Consider the following 18,942-nt stretch of genomic DNA (forward strand, 5'->3'; position numbering starts at 1 on the left):
AAACGGGTCAATTTCGTGCCCCGTCCTTTTCAGAGCGAGAGGAGCCACCAAGCTTCAGTGTTTTTTCAGCTCCAGTGTCTCTGTGTGTGTTTTTTTTCCCACGGACAGCAACCGATGCCCGCGGCAACCTTGCGGGAGTGGCAACCATCGTCAGCCACCGACGCAGACGAGATCTACAGCACGGCCGGGAGAGAGACGGGGCTCGTGGAACTCGATCCATTTTTTTTTTGACCGGGGAATTAACGCACGCAGTCTTGCAGAGGCCGCACCACACTAGCGAGCGCCGCGCCTGGCCCGACCGGGTCGGACGGGACGGGGATTACTCCCGGCACATGGGCGCTGATCAATGGCTGGCGTCTTGCTTAACCCTAGCTAGCTGCTGCCGTGCGGTATCGGTAGCCGCAGCGCGGCGTGCCAATCGGCTCTCGTCTCCCTCTCAAAACCCCCCGTGGATTCATGAAGAACTCCTGTTCCTGCGGGGCCCCCGGCCCAAAAGCGCGCCCTTTTATATCCCGCCCGCCGGCCAGTCGATCGGCCACAAGCCCCCACCACCAGCGCGCCACGCACAGCAGCTTCAGCTTCTTCTTTCTCCCTCCATCGGGGGGAGAGAACTCTGTCGCGGAGACGACTAGCAGAGGGAGGTGTGCGGAGCAGGGAGGATGGAAGGGGCGGTCGAGAGGAGCGGCGGCGGGGGTGGGGGCAAGGGGTCCGGCAGCAGGTTCAGGCGGGTGTGCGTGTTCTGCGGGAGCAGCTCCGGCAAGCGGAGCAGCTACCGGGACGCCGCCGTCGAGCTCGGCAGGGAGCTGGTGAGCACCCGCGCGCCTGATCATGTTCAAGCAGCCAAGCTTCTATTGTTTGTTGCTCCGCTGGAAACATATACCTGTGACCATGCCCACCAACAGGTGGCGAGGAAGGTGGACCTGGTGTACGGAGGCGGCAGCCTGGGGCTCATGGGGGAGGTCTCCGAGGCCGTGCACAAGGGCGGCGGCCACGTCATTGGGTCAGTCGTCTTCCCCGTCTCTCCCCTCCCGGCTGCTGCCGCGCCGTGACAGACAGACTCCAATTTTCCTCCAGCTAACTCTGCTGTTGATTTTCCTGCCGCGCAGCGTCATACCGACGACCCTGATGGGCAAGGAGGTAAGGAGGGAGGCGTTGCCGGACGCCCGATGGACGGCTCGGCTTCTTCCATTCCATCCGCCACCTCCACGGCTGATTTTCTCGGTTGCCAACCTTTGCAGATCACCGGGGAGACGGTGGGCGAGGTGCGGGCCGTGGCGGGCATGCACCAGCGCAAGGCGGAGATGGCGCGCAACTCCGACGCCTTCATCGCGCTCCCGGGTAAGCAGCCTGCTGCCACGGCATACGCGTCGGTCACCTGCCTGTTAGAGCTCGATCGATGTCCGAAACAATCCGCATGAGCATGGGCGCATGATCCGTGGCTCCTGGGTGCAGGCGGGTACGGGACGCTGGACGAGCTCCTGGAGGTGATCGCGTGGGCCCAGCTCGGCATCCACAGCAAGCCGGTGAGTGGTATTAGCAGCACTGCGCAACGCATGCCTCTGCACGTCAGGCGTTTGTGTATGTATGAACAACCAAAGCAGCAGTAGGACACTGACAGCGAGCCCGGCGGCGATTCGACCTGCAGGTGGGCCTGCTGAACGTGAACGGGTACTACAACTTCCTGCTGGCCTTCATCGACAAGGCGGTGGACGACGGCTTCATCAAGCCCGCGCAGCGCCACATCTTCGTCAGCGCCCCCGACGCCAGGGGCCTCGTCCAGAAGCTCGAGGTACACAACCACCAGCGCCGCTGCCGTGACCTGCCCTGATCCTTGCTTGCTTGCTGCCGATGGCGTGCCCGCCGCCCCGGGGCTTGATCTCTGCTCGTCCTTGCTGCCTTGGTGTGGTGGATGACTTGGCCAGGCCTGGCGCGGGGACGACGGCCATGCCCCCGTGCGTGGCTGGTCCACCCGACCCCTCTTTTGTCTTGTGGTCAAGGCAGTCACAGAGACGGAGGGCAGTGTCGCACTCGCCTGCCCTGCCGCTCTCTCTTTCCGCTCCCCTTTCGTTCCCCGTGCGCAACGGCACCGCCGGGTCCTTTTGCTTCCACGCCCACAAAGCGTCCAGATTCGTTCTTTACTCATAGCCCTCTTTAATCAGCTGGGTTGGAACAGTCTTAGGCAATGACTCCTAGCCCTCGTTAATCTGGTCACCGTGCATCCATGTACTACTAATTCGCAGGCAATAATGATTGGGTTTGATGATCCTAGCTAGCAGTGGCACTAGATTTTTAAGCCCAGCAAGTCTGCTCGGTGGCCTGTTGTGACTGTCTGCTTGTCGAGCTGAGCCTCGTGCCATGCATACTGCCATGTGTGTACTAGGATCGAGTGTGCAGTAACTAACCATGCATGCTTATTGCAGCATGAACAAAATGGAGTAGTTCTAGCACTAATGTGTGCCCGGGCATGCATGCAATGCAGGAGTACGAGGCGGTGGCGGACGAGGACCCGGCGATGCCCAAGCTGCGGTGGGAGATCGAGCAGGTCGGCTACAACGCCGCGCTGCCGGCCGAGGTCGCCCGCTAGCTAGATCCATCGCCGGCCTCGCCTGCCCGGCCGGCGTCGTTCCATCGTCGCTAGCTAGCTGCAGGCGGCAAGGGAAGGGGGGGGGGGGGGTGCGGCACGCAGAGACGAGCAGAACGCCGGGAGGATTTTGTTTTCTGGGTGGCCGTCTTGCTCCCGGATACTGTAGGTTGCTAGCATTGCTCGCCAGTGCCATGTACTGTGTGCTCCCATCCACGTGTAACCCTAGTAGCCATCCATGATCTACCAAGTGCTGTTACTATTACTTACTAGGAGAGGACAGTGTATACTACATATATAGTCAGTCCACTGTCCCCTGATCTGTATTCTGGTGTGGTCGCGGCACATCCATTGGTGTAAAAACTGGTAGTGTAATTGACCACCAGCTGCATGCATGTTTGTTCCCACACGCCCATGGCGTGTACCTTTCTCCATTGAGAAGCTGGTTTCGCCTGGCCACGCGCGGCGCACGTTCAACCAAGTGGGCTTGTATTTCCACCTTTTTTCAGAATGCACCGCACCAGTAAATAAACGAGAGAAATAAAAAAAAAGGGTACCGGCCGGCAAAGTAAGTGCTCGTACTCGCTGCCTGCCTGCCCAGCCACGAGCCGGCAGCTCTAGGCTGTGTATCCACGAACGTACTCTACACCCTACCAAAGGAATACTACACGTCGACGTAACACGTGTTAAACGGGGTGCGGCCACGTCGTACGGCGCGCACCGCTCTGGGACCCGGCCGGCCCGGCCCCGCCTCCCCGTACGGCCCGACCGTACGTACGGCGCGCCTCGGGAAGCGCGCCCAGCTCCTCGATCGCCTCTCGTACGTGTCGGAGCCGGGTACGCGCGTACGTACGTGTACAGGTACGTGCAGCGCGCGAAAGTAAACGGGCCCGCCGCCCCACCGGGCACCTACCTCGCGCGACTTGCTACCAGGAGTCTCAAAGCTTTTCCGCCATGCCGCGCGCCCCGGCCTGCACGTACGCGCACGCACGCGAGACGGACGGATGGTGTGGGCCGTGTGGCGGTGTGCCGTGTGCACCGGCGGAGCCAAGGGGGCCAGCAGGGGCCACGGCCCCTCCGATCAGCGGCAGTTTTTTTCCATACGCGCTGATCTTTAGTTATAATAAGTATACATAGATCATAAATTCTTTTTGCAATGTGCAGTCAAGTAGTCAGCATATAAAAATCAACTATAACCCTACAACTGAATCTTGGAACCTCCATTCCTCCAAGATAGAATAAAATTGTTCCGACTCCGGCTCCCTATTGTCATTCGCATTCTAGAGATATTGTAGTATAATTCCGTAGTTGTGGCTGGGTAGTAGATATGTAGTTGTGGTTCATTGTGTTTGAATATTTATATTAGTACTACTAAAAGATAATTTTTCCCACGTTTTGTATTCCCAGATATTTTGAAGCAAATTGACACGGTATAATTTTATTTATGCCAATAAACTCATCTACATTCTCGATCAGTGATCGCACCTAATAGCATCATTGGTATACCATTTATATAATATTTTCTATCTATACTACTCCCTCCATCCAAAAAACAAATCATCCTAAGAATTCTAAGACAAATTAATTAACAAGAAGGTAAAATGATCATGTCTACCTCTATTTATTACCCATATTTGGTATTGATTGATTCTTATATGCACATGCACTTGACTTGTTTTTTGATAAATTTTGAATCCTACAATAATTTGTTTCTTGAAACGGAGAGAATATGTTGGAGTCATATATACTCTATTGCTTGAAATTTTTTCTTGTAAGTTTATTTTCTACTCGATCTCTTACCCCTCCTATGGTTAAATTCTGGCTCCGCTCCTGGCCGTGCGAGCCTGCACCTGCCGCCGCGCGTGCCGTGTTGGACGCAACGTACGGGACATCGAGTGGACGGCCGCACTGCGCATGAAAAATCGTTGCTGCGCTGAGCAGTTTCGTGGCACGTTACTACTCACATCCTGATTTCTTTTAGTTCAATTTCTGTGCACGCGGATACGGGCGCATCCACTCATATTTTAGTTGAATTTTTCATGGAACTTTGGTGGTATATCTTTCACGTGCTGGCATAGTAGCACCGCAAACAGCTGGAGAGTTCTAGAGAGGTCAGAGCAATGCAATTAAGGTGGCGATCAGTTCGGTCAGAGTTCCCCCCGTGAGGATTTTCCACTTGCTTCGCGCTTTCCCGCGCGAGCCCGGTGCACGATCGTCTTGTACGATCCAGTCCGTGCACTGTGCCTGCAAAGTTCTCGAGGGTTGGTTTCGGTTGACAATGCGGCCGGAATGCTACGCCGCAACGTGCGCTCTACAGTCCGCACGACGGGTCGCTGTTACGACACCGGCCGCTGCGGCGGTTCTCGCGCGTGGGCCGGTGCCGAAGGAGTGATCGAGCAGAGCCATGCGACCAGTGGTGCCGGCGTCTGCGTGCTACTTGTAGCATGGTACAGAGAATGATGGCTGGGCTGGGACGACGGGTGGATGCATGGCCGTCGCTGTGCCCTTCTCGGTTGGTACGTGTCGCTGGATTTCTGCCGTGGTTTGTGGTTGTCAATTGGCGTAGCATGCAGCGATGATAGATACATGTGCTCGGATTTGTTCTCTCCGCGCTTGGTTTGTTTCCGCTTACCAGACTATGCGCGACACTGTTACCTCGAGAGAGAATTCTTTTTGTGCGTTCACGGAGAACCCTGAACCACGAGTCCAGGACGGGGCGAACAGTGGCAGGCTAGGCCTAGTACACCGAACGGGAAACCGCGAGGGCCGGCCGGGGGCTGATGCTGCTCTGCTCCGACGTGCACACTGCCACTGCTGCTAACTTTACTACCCCTCCCACTCCTAGTGGCGGCAGAGGACGAGTTGCTGGCTTGCTGCTGGTGCCGCGTCCAGCGTCCGAGAGCGTCCTCGGTCCATGTCCATCCATCGTAGCCGGGTACCTGCCGCACAGTGTCAGACTGTCAGGAATATGTGCACGCCGCCCTTTTCTCCTGCCTCCCATGCTTGATCTCACCTGCAAAATGCAAAGGTGTTCTCTTTTTCCACAACCTGCAGACGCGGCCAGCTGCTAGCATTCAAACCACACGAATTCACTCTTGCCTCTTGCATATGCCTATCTCTTGCATGCATGCATGCTCATTAATTTTGTTACACACACACACATACAAGGTATTTCGAAAAGAAACAATTTATTACCTTGTGACTTTAAATTGAGGCCTATATATTTCTTTCTTTCATGCCCCTTGACAAGTACTGCAACGTTATTGTACAGCGCGGTCCTGTCTTTAGGTACACGTGAGCCATGGACCAGCCGGGAGCCTGCGAGCTAGCTACATGGACGCGCGGTCCTTCGCGTCGTCGTCGTTCTCCCGGAGCAGAGAATTACAGGCGGGCGTTCCGTAGGAGCCATGTGGTGTGGCTGCCACTAGTCTACTACGAATACGTGGGACAGCTCCGACCGGCTTGAGCTTCTCGTGACTGGAGCCGGTTTCTCTCTTCAAACCTCTTTGGTAGGACTTCAGCTCCGACTCTTGCAGCGACTGGCCCTACCAAACGCCAATGCGGCAAATAGCTCCACCGGCGAAGCCTCTAAAAATCCGCTCTCTCGAGCCAATTTGTGGAGCAGGATAAAAAAAAAATGGCTCCTCGCGGCTCCTTCCGGTCATTTGCCATCCTTGTCCTCAGAAGGGGCTGCGGGTGAGAGCGAGAGCCGTGGGGGTGAAGGTGCCGACGGCGGGAGCGAGGCGAGGGGCTGAGGTGCAGACGACAGGAACAAGAAATCAGGGATCTGCCATTCTCTCGCAAACAATCGGCGGCGCGGCGGCGGATGGTGGGGACGAGTCGCGTGCCCCGACCGTTCCATCCCCGGCTGTCGGCGGTGCAGCCACGCGGTCCCAGCGCGAGCTCAACCGCATGGCCTAATGGCATACCCTCGCCTGTCAGCAGCTAGCAGATCTCTCCCGTGGCTAGGGGGCAGTAGCGGTAGTGGCTGGGCAGCAGCAGCACAATGTGAGAGACGGAGGAAGCAATGGCGTGACCGCAGGTTGGCATCGAGCCAGCGGGTGGAGAAAGGCAAGCAGGAACGGATAAGTAAGAGAAAAGATGGGAGGAAAAAAAAGAAGAGGGTAGAAAAAAAGTAGAAAAATGAAGGGAGAAGTGAAGAGGAAAAAAAGAGAAAGAAAGAAAAAGGAATGTATAAGAATCCCTCGGTCTGATAAAAGTCTAATTCTAGTTTTTTTGACACATTAGCGGTGGCGTGAAAAGACCGTCGTACCCTTATTATTGGCCACGTACAGTTATTTTTAGCATGCAATTCAAATCTAATCACTTAGTTAGGCAGGAAGTTAACATCCAATTCCTAGGATTACACTCTTTATGATATTTTTCTCAAACATAAGATTGCACTCTTCATGGGACGGAGGGAGTATAGTTATATTATTATCTTTTTATTTATTTTTTAATTTTAAATGGAACGTCAAATAGTCAAGAGCATATTGGATATTTGACCTCTCCAATCCATTCAATAAAAGCAGGATGAAGCTGTTCTGCCGAATACTTTTCAAAACAACTTTAGCTTTATTGGAGAAGCAGCTCCACCTAACAAGCTGGAGATAGAGTTGTTTTTAAAGAAGCCGAAGCCGTAACAAACAAGCTCTTCCCTCCTCTCATAGAGCCACGAGGAGGTGGTGAAGCTGTATGGAGCTGTCCCAAACGGGATCTACGTTACGGTACGCCGTTACCCAGAGAATAAGCTCGCCTCGCCTAGCAGCCCTAGCTAGCGGCGAAGCGGGCTCAGAGGCACCATGATGTGTCGAGGCGTCGTGCGCGCGCGTTCGCTCGCTAGTTCGTGACAGGACGCGCCACCGGCCTGCAGACCAGGTCGCGCTACTGATCGGCTGCGTCGACCCGATCCATCATATCGGTGCGCGCAACTGGTGGTTACAAAAGTCCCCGTCCGTCCGGTGTTTTCCCGTGCCCAATCGTGCGTGTTCTAAGGAACAGCAACTCATCCAAACATGACGCTAGGATACTTGATTGGACGTAGTACGAGCTTTCTTTTGTTCGAGAGAAGCGAGGTTTATTACTCGACAGAATGAAAGGCTACACTTTTGAGCAATAGTATGCTCGACACACATCGGCACTGCAAAACGCCACACGGCCGAATGCCGTGTCCGTTTGGCCAATTGTACAAGCTCATGTGCTACGCCATTGCTCTCTTCTCGCGTGGACTATTGTCGTGTGCGCGAACTAACCTGACAGAGTTGAAGTTCTTCCCGCATCCTGTAGTGTGAAATATTGTTGAACGAACAAACGAAACGAAAGTACACGATAGATTTGACATTTCTGAGGAGTTGGTGCAGCTGATCGAGCGAGAGCGAGGAGAATTGATAGAGGAGTATTGTTCACGACGGGGCACTTGTGGCAGAGTGTACGTGGGCTTCTTCTTGCAGCTAGCGCCTCTCCGTTCAGCCCATTTATGTAACTTGGTCCAGGCCATTTACAGCCCACGATCAAAGCCCAAACGTTTTTGTCCTTTGGTTTTTATTCACCTCGCATTCTCCCCTTCTTGCGTGCGATTTGCCGAGCAGGGGCGAAGCTGGGTAGGGCGGAGTGGGTGCCAATGCACCTACGAAAGAAACTTAAAAATACATATGGCAGTCAAGTTTTCACCACTTATGTACCCTCCAAATTAAAATCTATGCATCCTTTAGAACAACCTAGAGCTAATGGTGCACCCTTCGTGTTCGTGGTCGCTCTAGCTTCGCCCCCAAGGGCACTGTCCAGTCGTCCGGACGCCCCTCCGAGCCCGGACATGGAACTCCCCGCTACTGCATCCGGTTCTCCGAGCCTTCTCGCCCGTGACGCCATCTCGCGTCTTACTTGCGTCACCGATCCGTCCATGCCAAGCAAGGCTGCAGGCATACGCAGATGCCGACGTGCCAGCCTGTCGATGCCATGCCGCGCGAGTGAACAGAGCAGCAAGCGACCGATCATGCACGCCCGTGGCGCCGTGACTCGAATCTCCATGCCGCATGCACGTCCCTGCGGCCCGAGCCCCGGCCGCCGCCCCTCCGATCCTCCTCGTCACACTCACATGGCCGCGACGGCGGTGCGAGACGTCGAGGCGGCAGGCCAGACGCTGCGGCTCAGGCGGCTCGTCCACTGGTGGTTTTGCTTTTCCTCGCGCTCCGACGTGCGCCACTGGCCGTCCGCCGACCAGCAGGCCAGAGGGGGGGGGGGGGGGGGCGGTCGGCGGCTCGGTGGTTTGGGTGCTCGCGTGTATCGCCGGACCGCGGACGAGCCAGAGATTCAGAGGAAATCGAGGCAGGGTCGATGCAGCAGCTGCCATTGCCAAGCCACTGAAATCATGCGGCAACGAACGGCGGTGTTGATACGGAGCAGCTGGGATCTTCATGCAGAAGAGCACCTTGGGTTGGGGCCCATCTTCTATAGTTTCCTTCGGGGCTTTTTCTGCCAAGACTCACAAGAGGACATGGGTTCTTGCTAACACTTGACGCCGATGGCGCCTCCTTTGACACGCTGCGTGAGGACACGAGCGCACGCTGCGGTTTGATTTGGTCGGCTGTATTGATCCACACCGCAGGCGAGACATGCTCGGCGCTCGACAGGAGGCATCTTCAGGTAAACTAAAATAGCCCTTGCTTTGTTTCCCCACACCGAGGGGGCCGGCAAACCTGCGTTTCCCTTCTACTCCAGTGCAACCCGCTCGTTATTAGTCGTTACCGGTTAGTGAGGGTGTGTAACTGTCTTCGAGATTGTACAGTCAAATTCGTAGACAACTTTAGTGACCTTTTATCCTCTTTGTCGTCAAATGACTGAAGCGCCAAGCGACACGTGTCGCTGTACAGTAAAGTGGATGTGACGTCACTTTGTAAAAAACGTGGATGGACAAATTTTAGAACAACTTTACCTCCAAAGCCTAAATTGTCAGCGCAACGTTAAATTTTTTTCCCCTTTCACATACCATGCTAAAAGGGACGGTTGCTCAACTTTCAATTTTGAGGAGAACAAATAACTGCTACCAACTCAAGCTCGAGAACGTCAACTTTGAATTTAGTAATGGAATTCTTCTAATCACTATTTTTTTGGAGATAAGTGGGCTCAAGTTAAAATGCCACTACAAAGGAGTCGGAGCCATTTTCGCTGTTGCAAGCTGCGCCTAAACTTGGCGATGCCCGCGCTGCACGGAGGCAGCTCCAACACCACACGCAAGACCTGCTGGCGCCAGCGCCTGCACGGGGTCACGAGGCCGGGCATGCAAGCGGACATGTCCCCCCCGCCGGCCCACCCACCTGACGGCCTCCCGTGCCCCGCGGCCCGCATCATGCCGGCCGACCGCTCCGACACCGCTCGCCGAGCACGACGCGCCGGCCTCCCCAACCCCACGACACGCTGCCGCCCCCCGGCGCCACGCCCATGCCCCCGCCCCCGCCCCCCGCACCCCGGATATAACCCGCCGCGAAGGCTCGCCGCAACCTCGGAACAAGGAAGCCAAAGCGTGACACGGGGTCGAACACGTACGTACGTCCGGTGCCGCGTTTCGGTAGCAGAGAAGAGGTCGATGGCGTGCCAGCAGCTGCGGTCGACCAGCCTGCCCGTGAGGCCGCACGCCCTGGTGCTGGAGCTCGAGGACGAGCTGCAGCGCCTCCGGTCCGGCGCGGCGGCGTCGGCGCCGTCCCCCGCGGCGCTCGCGGGGCGGCTCGGCGACGCGTACGGGCGCATCGAGGAGCTCGTGCGGCTCCCGGGCGGCCGCGACGCGCTGTCGAGCGCGCGGTGGAGGCGCGCCGTGGAGGCGGGGCTGGACGCGTCGGTGGCGCTGCTGGACCTGTGCGAGCGCGCCCGGGACGCCGCCGCGTCCGCGAAGCAGCACGTGCGCGCGGCGCGGCGCGCGCTCCGGAGAGGGGACACCGCGCTCGCCAGGGCGGCCGTGCGGGGGTACGCCCGGTGCCTGGCCAAGGCCGGCAAACAGGCCGGCGCGAGAAAGGCCCTGGGCAGGCGCGCGGCGCCGGCGGACGCCGAGGCGCCGGCCGCGGTGAAGGTGCTGTCGGAGGCGGTGGCGGTCACCGTCGCCGTGCTGCAGGGTGTGCTGTCGACGCTGTCCGCGCGAGTCGTGGACACGAGGAAGATCAGGTGGTGCGTCGTGTCGAAGCTGATGCGCAGCGACTGGTCGCTTTGTGTGTGTAGAGATTTGGACGGGGAGGATGGAGTGTTGAGCGCTCAGGAGACGTTGCAGGAGCTAGAGGACAGTGTGGAAGCCGTGGAGAGCGGGCTAGAGCATCTGTTCAGGCAAATTGTTCAGAGCAGAGTTGCCCTGCTCAACGTGCTTACTTTGTAACCACATCGCCAAGTGTGAATAGATTTTGGATCCCACTGTCAGGAATGTCTTCTCTGAGGCCACTTCTTTTTTTTTTCTTCTTCTCTGAGCATAAGCTACATTTTTATCTATACTGAATCAACACTAGATCAGACAGCACATCGATCTCTGCTCAGATAAAATGACAACAAAGAAAAACTTACACTACTGGGACCACTTTGGAACAAATGAAATAAACATTTTTTAGGTATTGAATCTATATAAAGCTTCTCTATCTAGTTGTAGTACCAGGCCAAGGCTCATGACTAATATAAAATATTGAAGTGTGTTCTGTAGATTTTTTTTTTGAGGAAGTGTGTTCTGTAGAAATTATGAAGGAACTCTTAACATCAAATCCAACCGAATGCAATTATTCTCTCTGGTCTTCATCTACCATCCAGTTCTTGCAAAGTTCATGCCCAGAAACCAAACATCATTTTGGAACTAGATATTCCACATCCATTTAGGATTTCCCTTTTCAAGGGAGCAAGAGAAATACTACCTCCAATCAATTTGACTTGATGTTCAGGCAACAAAAACAAAAAAAAAACAGTAAACAAGCAGTTTTCCTTGTCTGAAACGCCAACTTGACTTGACGGAGCAGAAACTTATGAAGGTTGACAAAATCTGTTCGATAGATTTCACTTCAGGAGAATCTACAAGATGATGATGATGTCCTCTCCAAAGATTTCTCTCTTTTTTGGGAAGGAAGGAAAGCTGTCTTTTTAATTCTTAGTAGTGCTTAATTTATACTAGCAAAGCAAGTTACAGTTAATCGAAACCCCAACATGTCACGCTGCGTCTTATGGAGCTGTCCCCCTCCCCTTGAGTCACTCGTCGAGACACTTTGCTGCTCCAGAGCCGGAATTGTCGAGCAAGTTGCTTTGCGGTTGCAATAAGATAAGGGGTTACTGGTCAACTCGCACGCAGCAGCACACCCTGGAGAGCAGGGGCACATGCAAATCACTTGCCGCTGGACCTGTAATCGCAGGAATTGGCAGCTTCAACCCTAAACCGCCTCAAGCATCCAAAATAGGATAGAAACATTTGTACAGGTTGGAGTGCAGGACCAGATTGACCCTCTAGCAGTGGAAGCTCAGGCTATAGTTCTAGCCGCAAGATTGGCTAAGCAACTGGGACTACAACACTGCCGTAGTGATTGCCAAATCCTGACCACAGCACTACAGCAAGCATGTCCTGTCACTCAACCAGGACACTGGACGCTTCGTCCACTTCTGCATCAATTTGCCACAATCAATGGTGGCATTCAGCATCAGGTGTTAAAGATTCAGAGAACCGCCAACAAGGTTGCAGATAGATTAGCTAAGCAGGCAAGGCAAGCTGACTTCACAAAGCCCTGCCTTTTTTTCCTGTAATGTTATAATGCAGAGTGCAAATTGTCCAGTGAATGGGACCATCTTGTTCCAGGCGGACCAGAGACCTTCAGCGGCCGGCTGCCCGCCTCGGTCACCGGAGAACCCGCGCAAGCGCAATCAGAGCTGCTCGTCGCCGCCGCACTCTGAACCACCTGCGCGTTCCGGCCTCTTCGCCGGCAGTGCCAGTCCACAGGCAGGCTGGAACGTGGGGGAAGCAGCACCGCGCTCCAGCTCGTCCTCCCGCTGGCCTGCCGCATGCTCATCACCGGGGGTCAACGTGTTAGGTGGTTCTTTCCGTAGAGTGTAATTATCTGGAGCTCGTCGCACGATGCTAGGTCGGGCTATCTTCTTCAACGACGACGGCGACGGTACGCTCGTAGCTTCAAATGGCCGTTCGACGAGCGAGACAACCCCGGGTGGGAAGCAAGGGGAACTAGGAAGTGAGGAAAAATCATCCGATGTACAAGCTAATCTGCAGCCCGAGATCCTCCTTCACAGACCGACGGCGGCGGCTCCCGATAGCTCTAAATGGCTTATCGACGAGGGCTCCGGTTGGCGGCGGCGGCGGCCGGCCAGCCAACGGCCAAGCACGAAAGAGAGAGCGGGGGAGGGCTAATCTGTATAAGTTAGGGGGCAAAGTGAAAAAACAAGGGGGTAATATAGAAAATTTATCCCTGGTATTTTTATTTAACCCCCTAATTTGGATCGCGATTTATAGTCGCGATCCAAACTAGGGGGTAAATTGTAAAATATAGGGATTAAAGTGTAAATAACTGGATCGCGATTAATAGTCGCGTCCAAATCAGGGGGCAAATTACAAAGAAGGGATCCTTCCTTGCCGTAGGCGACGGCGCGCGGCGTGTTTTGGGCACGCTTCGCGGCAGGGCGCGGTTAAGTTCGACGACACGGAAGCAGCGTTCAGAAGTTGCCAGCTGGGATCTCCACGACGGCGTCCTCGTTCCCCATCCACGCGCGGCTGGGCTTGCTGGCGGTCGCCGACCACCGCAGCTCCCTCGCGCACATCACATGTTCAAGCGCCGCCGCGCAGAGCCTCGAGCAGTTCCGTGGCCTCCTCCTCCGACGACGACGACGACGGCCACGACAATGGCCAAGGCATTTGGATGCCACCTGGATGGTAAAGCCGGCATCATCGGAGTTTCTACTTCGGTCCCTGGAGAGTGATGCCGAATGCCTGACCTTCCACGATCAGACGTCTGACGATGCTGGCATCCGCAACGAACCGCAAGGGAAGCTACGATGCCTTTCGTCCTTCCAGGAATCAGTAATCGAGCTGTTCGTTTGGTCGCGTATCCGCTTCTGGCATCAATTATTCCACTTTCTCTCGTAAATTCGCTGAAGTGCTAATTCTGCAGTTAGTATTATGTACCTCAGTTCTTGTGTAGTGCACAAAAGAATTGGCAGCATACCACTTTGATTATAGGTATCTGTGTTAATTAGTTTTTATGTACTTTACTATTTTCTCTATGTTTTGACCACTGCTCAATAACTTAGCACTACAACTTAAAGCTATTGCCATTGACAGTTCATTTCTGCTTGTTAGTGACATCCCTCATCAGTCTGCATAGCATAACCCGATCCTAGTGCAGGTCTTCAGTGATTTTTCGTGCAGAAAAAGCTTGCGTTTTCAAATGTGCAATCTTCCCGTTGTATGCTCTTTTTCCTTTTTTTTTATCTATGCCAAAGTAAGACCTTCAATATGTTTGATCAAAACTGCAAATCATTGTTTTACTTGTTCATCCACTTTAATCTCCTATGCACATGTTGGCAAAATCTGGCATTTAGTAGCTTCAGTAACATGACTTCAAGTGATGAAAGTAGTTGGTGGCTTGCCTATATATACTTGACATTGTCTGTTTTTATTTCCTTCTGATGTTGGATTCATGCAGCATGAGTTTGGAACTTCTTGTTCTGTTTTGACTCTTCTGCTCTAGATTGTTTTTCTTGTTTTCAGCTGATACCCTCCTCCAGGAAATTCGGTTTCCTTTCTTTCTTTCTTTCTTTCTTTTGAAGTACTTCGGTTTCCTCTCAAGTTCACTCTCTCTCTCTCTCTCTCTTTGAAACCCAACTTGAAGGATTGACGTATCAGATACCTTGTTTCGGCTCTGCAGATGTCCACCTAGGTATAGAGCTACTTAGGTAGACTTTTGATCTACAATGTATCATTTTTATTTCTTAAAATATCTGTGATCAGGATGTAGATTTTCTGATGTGTGGCCCTTCAAAATACGATGGCAACAAGTCAAAAACTGTCAAGGACACTATTCCTTGAGACACGGTATCAATTAGGTCATCCTGCTTAACAAGGTATAGTTTGGTTGTACTCATACAGTTGTTAAGCTTAGGATAGAACTTGTGTGTTACTTATCGTTTGGAACGGCTTGTTGCTTCTAATATACCTCTGTAGCCTTGAAGGTTGAATCAATTGGAGCTACTTTTTGTATCTTCAGTAGACAGTAGTAGTAATAGGAATAATGAGCACCCTTGTGTTTGAGGGGGAAAGAAGTAGGAACACCCTTGTTTGTTTGCTTTGTCCCCATCTAGCTTTTTTTTAAAAAAGCTGTCTCCATCTAGCTTATTGCTTATACCTAACAAATGTGGCATATTTGCACACGATTTGTTTGTGTGAAAATTTCGCAGTGATGATTAGATCACACCTGTTCCTCCTGTTCTGCTATGTAGCCTCCAGATTTCCCTGTAAGATGATGCTGTGTTGCCAAGTCATGTTCTTTCAGTGGATATTGAAATAGATTTTCCATGAGAAGCTTGCATTGAACTTTATTACCATGCCCTATTTTAATCACGGAAATGGATAATGCAATGCATAATCCAGGTCACTGACGGCAACTGATGTGACCTGACTTCGTTTCTCTCCACGTCTAATTCTACCCAGGCAAGAGTTTGACCCTCCCGGCATGAATGCGGAGGTAGACGAGCCAGAGCTGGTCGATCACCAGAGCACCCCGCGGAAGCAGAGCTGTGATCGTTGCCATCTCACTCCGAAGTCCGAACCACCTGCGCGTGTGAACATCTTCACCGGCGGTTCACAGGCAGGCTGGAACGTGGGGAAGCAGCTCCGCGCCGCTCCAGATCGTCTTTCTGTAGCATTTATCTGTCTCTCATTGGACCATGCCCAAATCGGCTGTCTTCTTCAACCACGACGGCGACGGTACGCTCGCAGATTCAGACGGCCGCCCGACGAGCGAGCCAAGCACCGGGCGGGAAGGGAAGCGGGCGAACTGGGAAGTGAGGAAAAGCCATCGAATCCTCCTTCACCAATAGGCGACGGCGGCTCCTGATAGATTCGAACTGCTGATCGACAAGCGCCCCGGCGCGCGGTGGCGGCGGACGGCCGAGGAAGAAAGAGGAGGGGGAGGGCTAATCTGTATAAGTTCGGGGGCAAATGCAAAACCAGGGGTCATAATGTAAACTATCGGATCGCGATCCATAATCACGATCCTAAATAGGGGGTTAAATGCAAAATATCGAATCGCGATTGTTAATCGCGATCGAAATAGGTGGTTAAATATAAAATACTGAATCGCGATTAATATCGCGATCCAAATCAGGGGGGTAAATGTTAAAAGGCCTTCTCCCCTGCCATCGTCCGGCGGCGCCGGCGACGAGCTCGTGCGCGGCTCCCGGGCGGCTGCGACGCGCTGTCGAGGAGGCGCGCCGTGGAGCTGCTGGACCCGTGCGAGCGCGCAGGGACGCCGCCGCAAGCAGCACCTGCTCGCGGCGCGGCGCGCGCTCCGGGAAGGGGACGCCGCGCTCGCCAGGGCGGCCGCGCGTGGGTAGTCTGGTGCCTGGCGAAGGCCGGTAAGCAGGCCTGGTGGTCATCGTCGCCGTGCTGCAGTGTGTGCTGGCGTCGCTGTCCGCGCGAGTTGTGGACACGAGGAAGAGCAGGTGGTGCGTGTAAAGATCTGGACGGGGAGGATGGGGTGATGAGCGCTCAGGAGACGTTGCAGGAGCTAGAGGACGACAGTGTGGAGGCCGTGGCGAGCGGGCTGCAGCATCTGTTCAGGCATATTGTTCAGAGCAGAGTTGCCCTGCTCAACGTGCTTACTTTGTAACCACATTGACAAGCGTGAATTGGTTTTGAATCCCACTGTCAGGAATGATGACGTGGCGCTCTCCAAAGACAGAGCATCTGTTCAGGCAAATTGTTCAGAGCAGAGTCGCCCTGCTCAACGTGCATACACTGTAGACACATCGCCCAAGTGTGAATATATTTTTGAATCCCACTGTCAGGAATGTCTTCTACAACAAAGAAAAACTTAACACTTGGGACCACTCCGGAACAAATGCAAAAAACAATAGAGATTCTTTTTGGAACTTGATCCATAAAAAAAACTTCTCTGCCTAGTTGTAGTACCTGGGCTCATGATTCATGTAAAAGTATTGAAGTCTGTTGTGTATAAACTTTGAAGGAAGTCTAGCATCAAATCCAACCTCATTCAATGATTCTCTTTGGTCTTCATATACACTACCATCTAATTCTTGCAAAGTTCAAGCCCAGCAACCAAACACCATTTTTGAATTCTGCGATCCACATTCCTATAGGATTGCACATCGTGCGTTCTTATACTACCGAGCTTTGTCACTGCACGTAGGCCTTTAAAGTGAGTCCGATTGCCAAAATGAGCGAGAGGAACGCTACCTCCAGTCAGCTTAACTTGGCATCCAAAACACGCAACAAAAACAGGCACTAAACGAGCTGTGTTGCATCCCTGACCTAGGGAGGTCGACAAATCTGTTCTGTTCGACAGCTTTCAGTTCAGGTGCCGGAGAAACCTACAAGATGATGACGTGGCGCTCTCCATGATGAGGCCTCGAGTCACTTGCTGGTACATTTCGCTGCACCGGAGTTGGCATTGTCGAGCAAGTTGCTCTGCCGTTGCAATAGGTTAAAGGGGCTGCATTACAAGAAGAGCCCAGAGTGTTTCCTTGTCCACGTGTTTGTGCGCGTCTCAGCCGGCACAGAAACACTCTGGGCTCTGTTCATCCTCGTGCTTCGACTAGACGGTTACTTGAACAATCCTCCAAAACTGTTTGTTTTGATTAAACAAAGCGACATGACCGGGCATGCAGGCCTGTCCTGGCAATGACTGGTTCTTCACACAGTAATCTAGTAGCCACCCACTGCATATGATCGATGAACAAGGTGGTTGCGCATCTAGCGCGCGCGCATGATGGGCGCCAAATTATTTGGACACGATAATTGTCACGGCGACGACGATGATCGTGCTGATGATGAGCTCGGTTAGTTATACCAAGGGCAAAAGACGGAGCGCAAGTGGCACGGGACAGTGCCTACCGGATCCACGGTGTCCACCCGGCCCATGCCATCTGCAACTCGCACATGTTGGTTCGCGCTGCCGGGCTTCAGAAAATGTGAAGGTGTTCTCGCGTATAAAAGGGCTGCAGCAGAAGCGGGTCTGATCACACACACACGCGGCCACGGCCACAGCTCGGTTGATCGTGATCCATCTCTCTCTTCCGATCGGAATCCGACCCGTTTCTCCGGCTTACGACTGTCCATGGCTACCCACCTGCGGTCCATCAGTCTGCCCACGAGGCCCCACGCCCTCGTCCTCAAGGCCGAGCAGGAGCTGCAGCGGCTCAGGGCCCTCGCGTCGCCGCCCTCGCCACCGCCGTCCGCGCACGCCCTGCGCGCGCTGCTCCAGGACCTCGGCGACCTGCACGAGTACGTCGAGGAGGTCGTCCGCCTGCCCACCAACTGGGACGCGCTCCGCCTGCCCCGGCACAGGCGCCTCGTGGAGGCCGAGCTCGAGGGCTCCGTGGCGCTGCTGGACCTCTGCGGCGCCGCCAGGGACGGCCTCGCCGCCGCCAAGGACCAGCTCCGGGACCTGCGCTCGGCGCTCCGCAGGCACCGTCGAGCGGCGTGGAACCCTGAGCAGCTGCCGTCGCGGGGCGACGCGGCCGTCGTCGGCGGCAGGGTGGAGGCGTACGCGGCGGCGCTGAAGAAGGCGAGCAGGGCGATCAGGAGGGGGTGCGGGAGGCGCGCCGCCGCCGAGACCGCCAGGGATGATTCCTGCGGCGGCGCGCCGAGGCCGGTCGCGATGCTGGCGGAGGTGAGGGAGCTCACCGTCTCTCTCCTGCAAGCGTCCGTGGAGGCCTTGCTGAGGCAGGCCGTCGTCAGGCCGAGCACCGCCGGCAAGTGGTCGCTAGTGTCGAGAGCCCTGATGTACAGCAGGAGCATGAGCACGGCGTCCGGGGAGGATCAGGAGGGCGCTCGTGCTGACGCTGACGAACCAGCGTCTGGTTCTTTCTGCATCAAGGATGTCGCCAGTGGCGATGGGCAGATGAAGGCTCAGAGCCAGCTGCAGGCCCTGGAGGGTTGCATCGAAGGCCTCGAGGAGGGATTGGAGCGCCTGTTCAGGAACCTTATCAAGAGCAGGGTTTGTCTCCTGAACTGCGTCAGCTTGTGATGCTTGAGAGTCCTGCGACGTTGTAAATGTCCGATGATTGCCATCCATCTTTTTAAGGATTGCCTGTCACATACTTCGTTTCAGCAAACAAATTAGTACCAAATCTCATCACAGTTTTAGCAAACGATTTGTGATATAATA

General features: G+C 54.3%; 3 protein-coding genes across 3 annotated transcripts; all 3 read left to right on the forward strand.

The window, feature by feature from the left end:
* Positions 1-499: 499 nt before the first annotated feature.
* LOC112881456 (cytokinin riboside 5'-monophosphate phosphoribohydrolase LOG3-like) lies at positions 500-2,584 on the forward strand. Its single transcript, XM_025946153.1, has 7 exons — positions 500-806; positions 903-1,000; positions 1,107-1,137; positions 1,239-1,338; positions 1,453-1,523; positions 1,646-1,789; positions 2,480-2,584. The coding sequence occupies exons 1-7, from the start codon at positions 660-662 to the stop codon at positions 2,582-2,584; spliced, it is 696 nt and encodes a 231-aa protein (XP_025801938.1). The 5' UTR covers positions 500-659.
* Positions 2,585-9,790: 7,206 nt separating this feature from the next.
* On the forward strand, positions 9,791-10,965 carry LOC112883116. Its single transcript, XM_025948348.1, has one exon. It carries the CDS (start codon positions 9,858-9,860, stop codon positions 10,935-10,937), a length of 1,080 nt encoding a protein of 359 aa, XP_025804133.1. The 5' UTR covers positions 9,791-9,857; the 3' UTR covers positions 10,938-10,965.
* A 6,780-nt stretch (positions 10,966-17,745) lies between these two features.
* LOC112879840 lies at positions 17,746-18,935 on the forward strand. The gene has a single exon (XM_025944255.1). The coding sequence runs from the start codon at positions 17,890-17,892 to the stop codon at positions 18,799-18,801; it is 912 nt and encodes a 303-aa protein (XP_025800040.1). The 5' UTR covers positions 17,746-17,889; the 3' UTR covers positions 18,802-18,935.
* The last annotated feature ends 7 nt before the right edge of the window (positions 18,936-18,942 follow it).

This window comes from Panicum hallii, chromosome 2 (assembly GCF_002211085.1).
Source record: "Panicum hallii strain FIL2 chromosome 2, PHallii_v3.1, whole genome shotgun sequence".
Classification (NCBI taxonomy): Eukaryota; Viridiplantae; Streptophyta; class Magnoliopsida; order Poales; family Poaceae; genus Panicum; species Panicum hallii.

What these genes read in the sequence shown, in the direction of transcription:
- LOC112881456 (XM_025946153.1), top strand. Translation starts at nt 660, where the DNA reads ATGGAAGGGGCGGTCGAGAGGAGCGGCGGCGGGGGTGGGGGCAAGGGG. An exon ending in TCGAGCTCGGCAGGGAGCTG is followed by an intron (nt 807 to 902) that starts GTGAGCACCCGC and finishes GCCCACCAACAG; the next exon opens with GTGGCGAGGAAGGTGGACCT. An exon ending in TCGGCATCCACAGCAAGCCG is followed by an intron (nt 1,524 to 1,645) that starts GTGAGTGGTATT and finishes TTCGACCTGCAG; the next exon opens with GTGGGCCTGCTGAACGTGAA.
- LOC112883116 (XM_025948348.1), top strand. Translation starts at nt 9,858, where the DNA reads ATGCAAGCGGACATGTCCCCCCCGCCGGCCCACCCACCTGACGGCCTC.
- LOC112879840 (XM_025944255.1), top strand. Translation starts at nt 17,890, where the DNA reads ATGGCTACCCACCTGCGGTCCATCAGTCTGCCCACGAGGCCCCACGCC.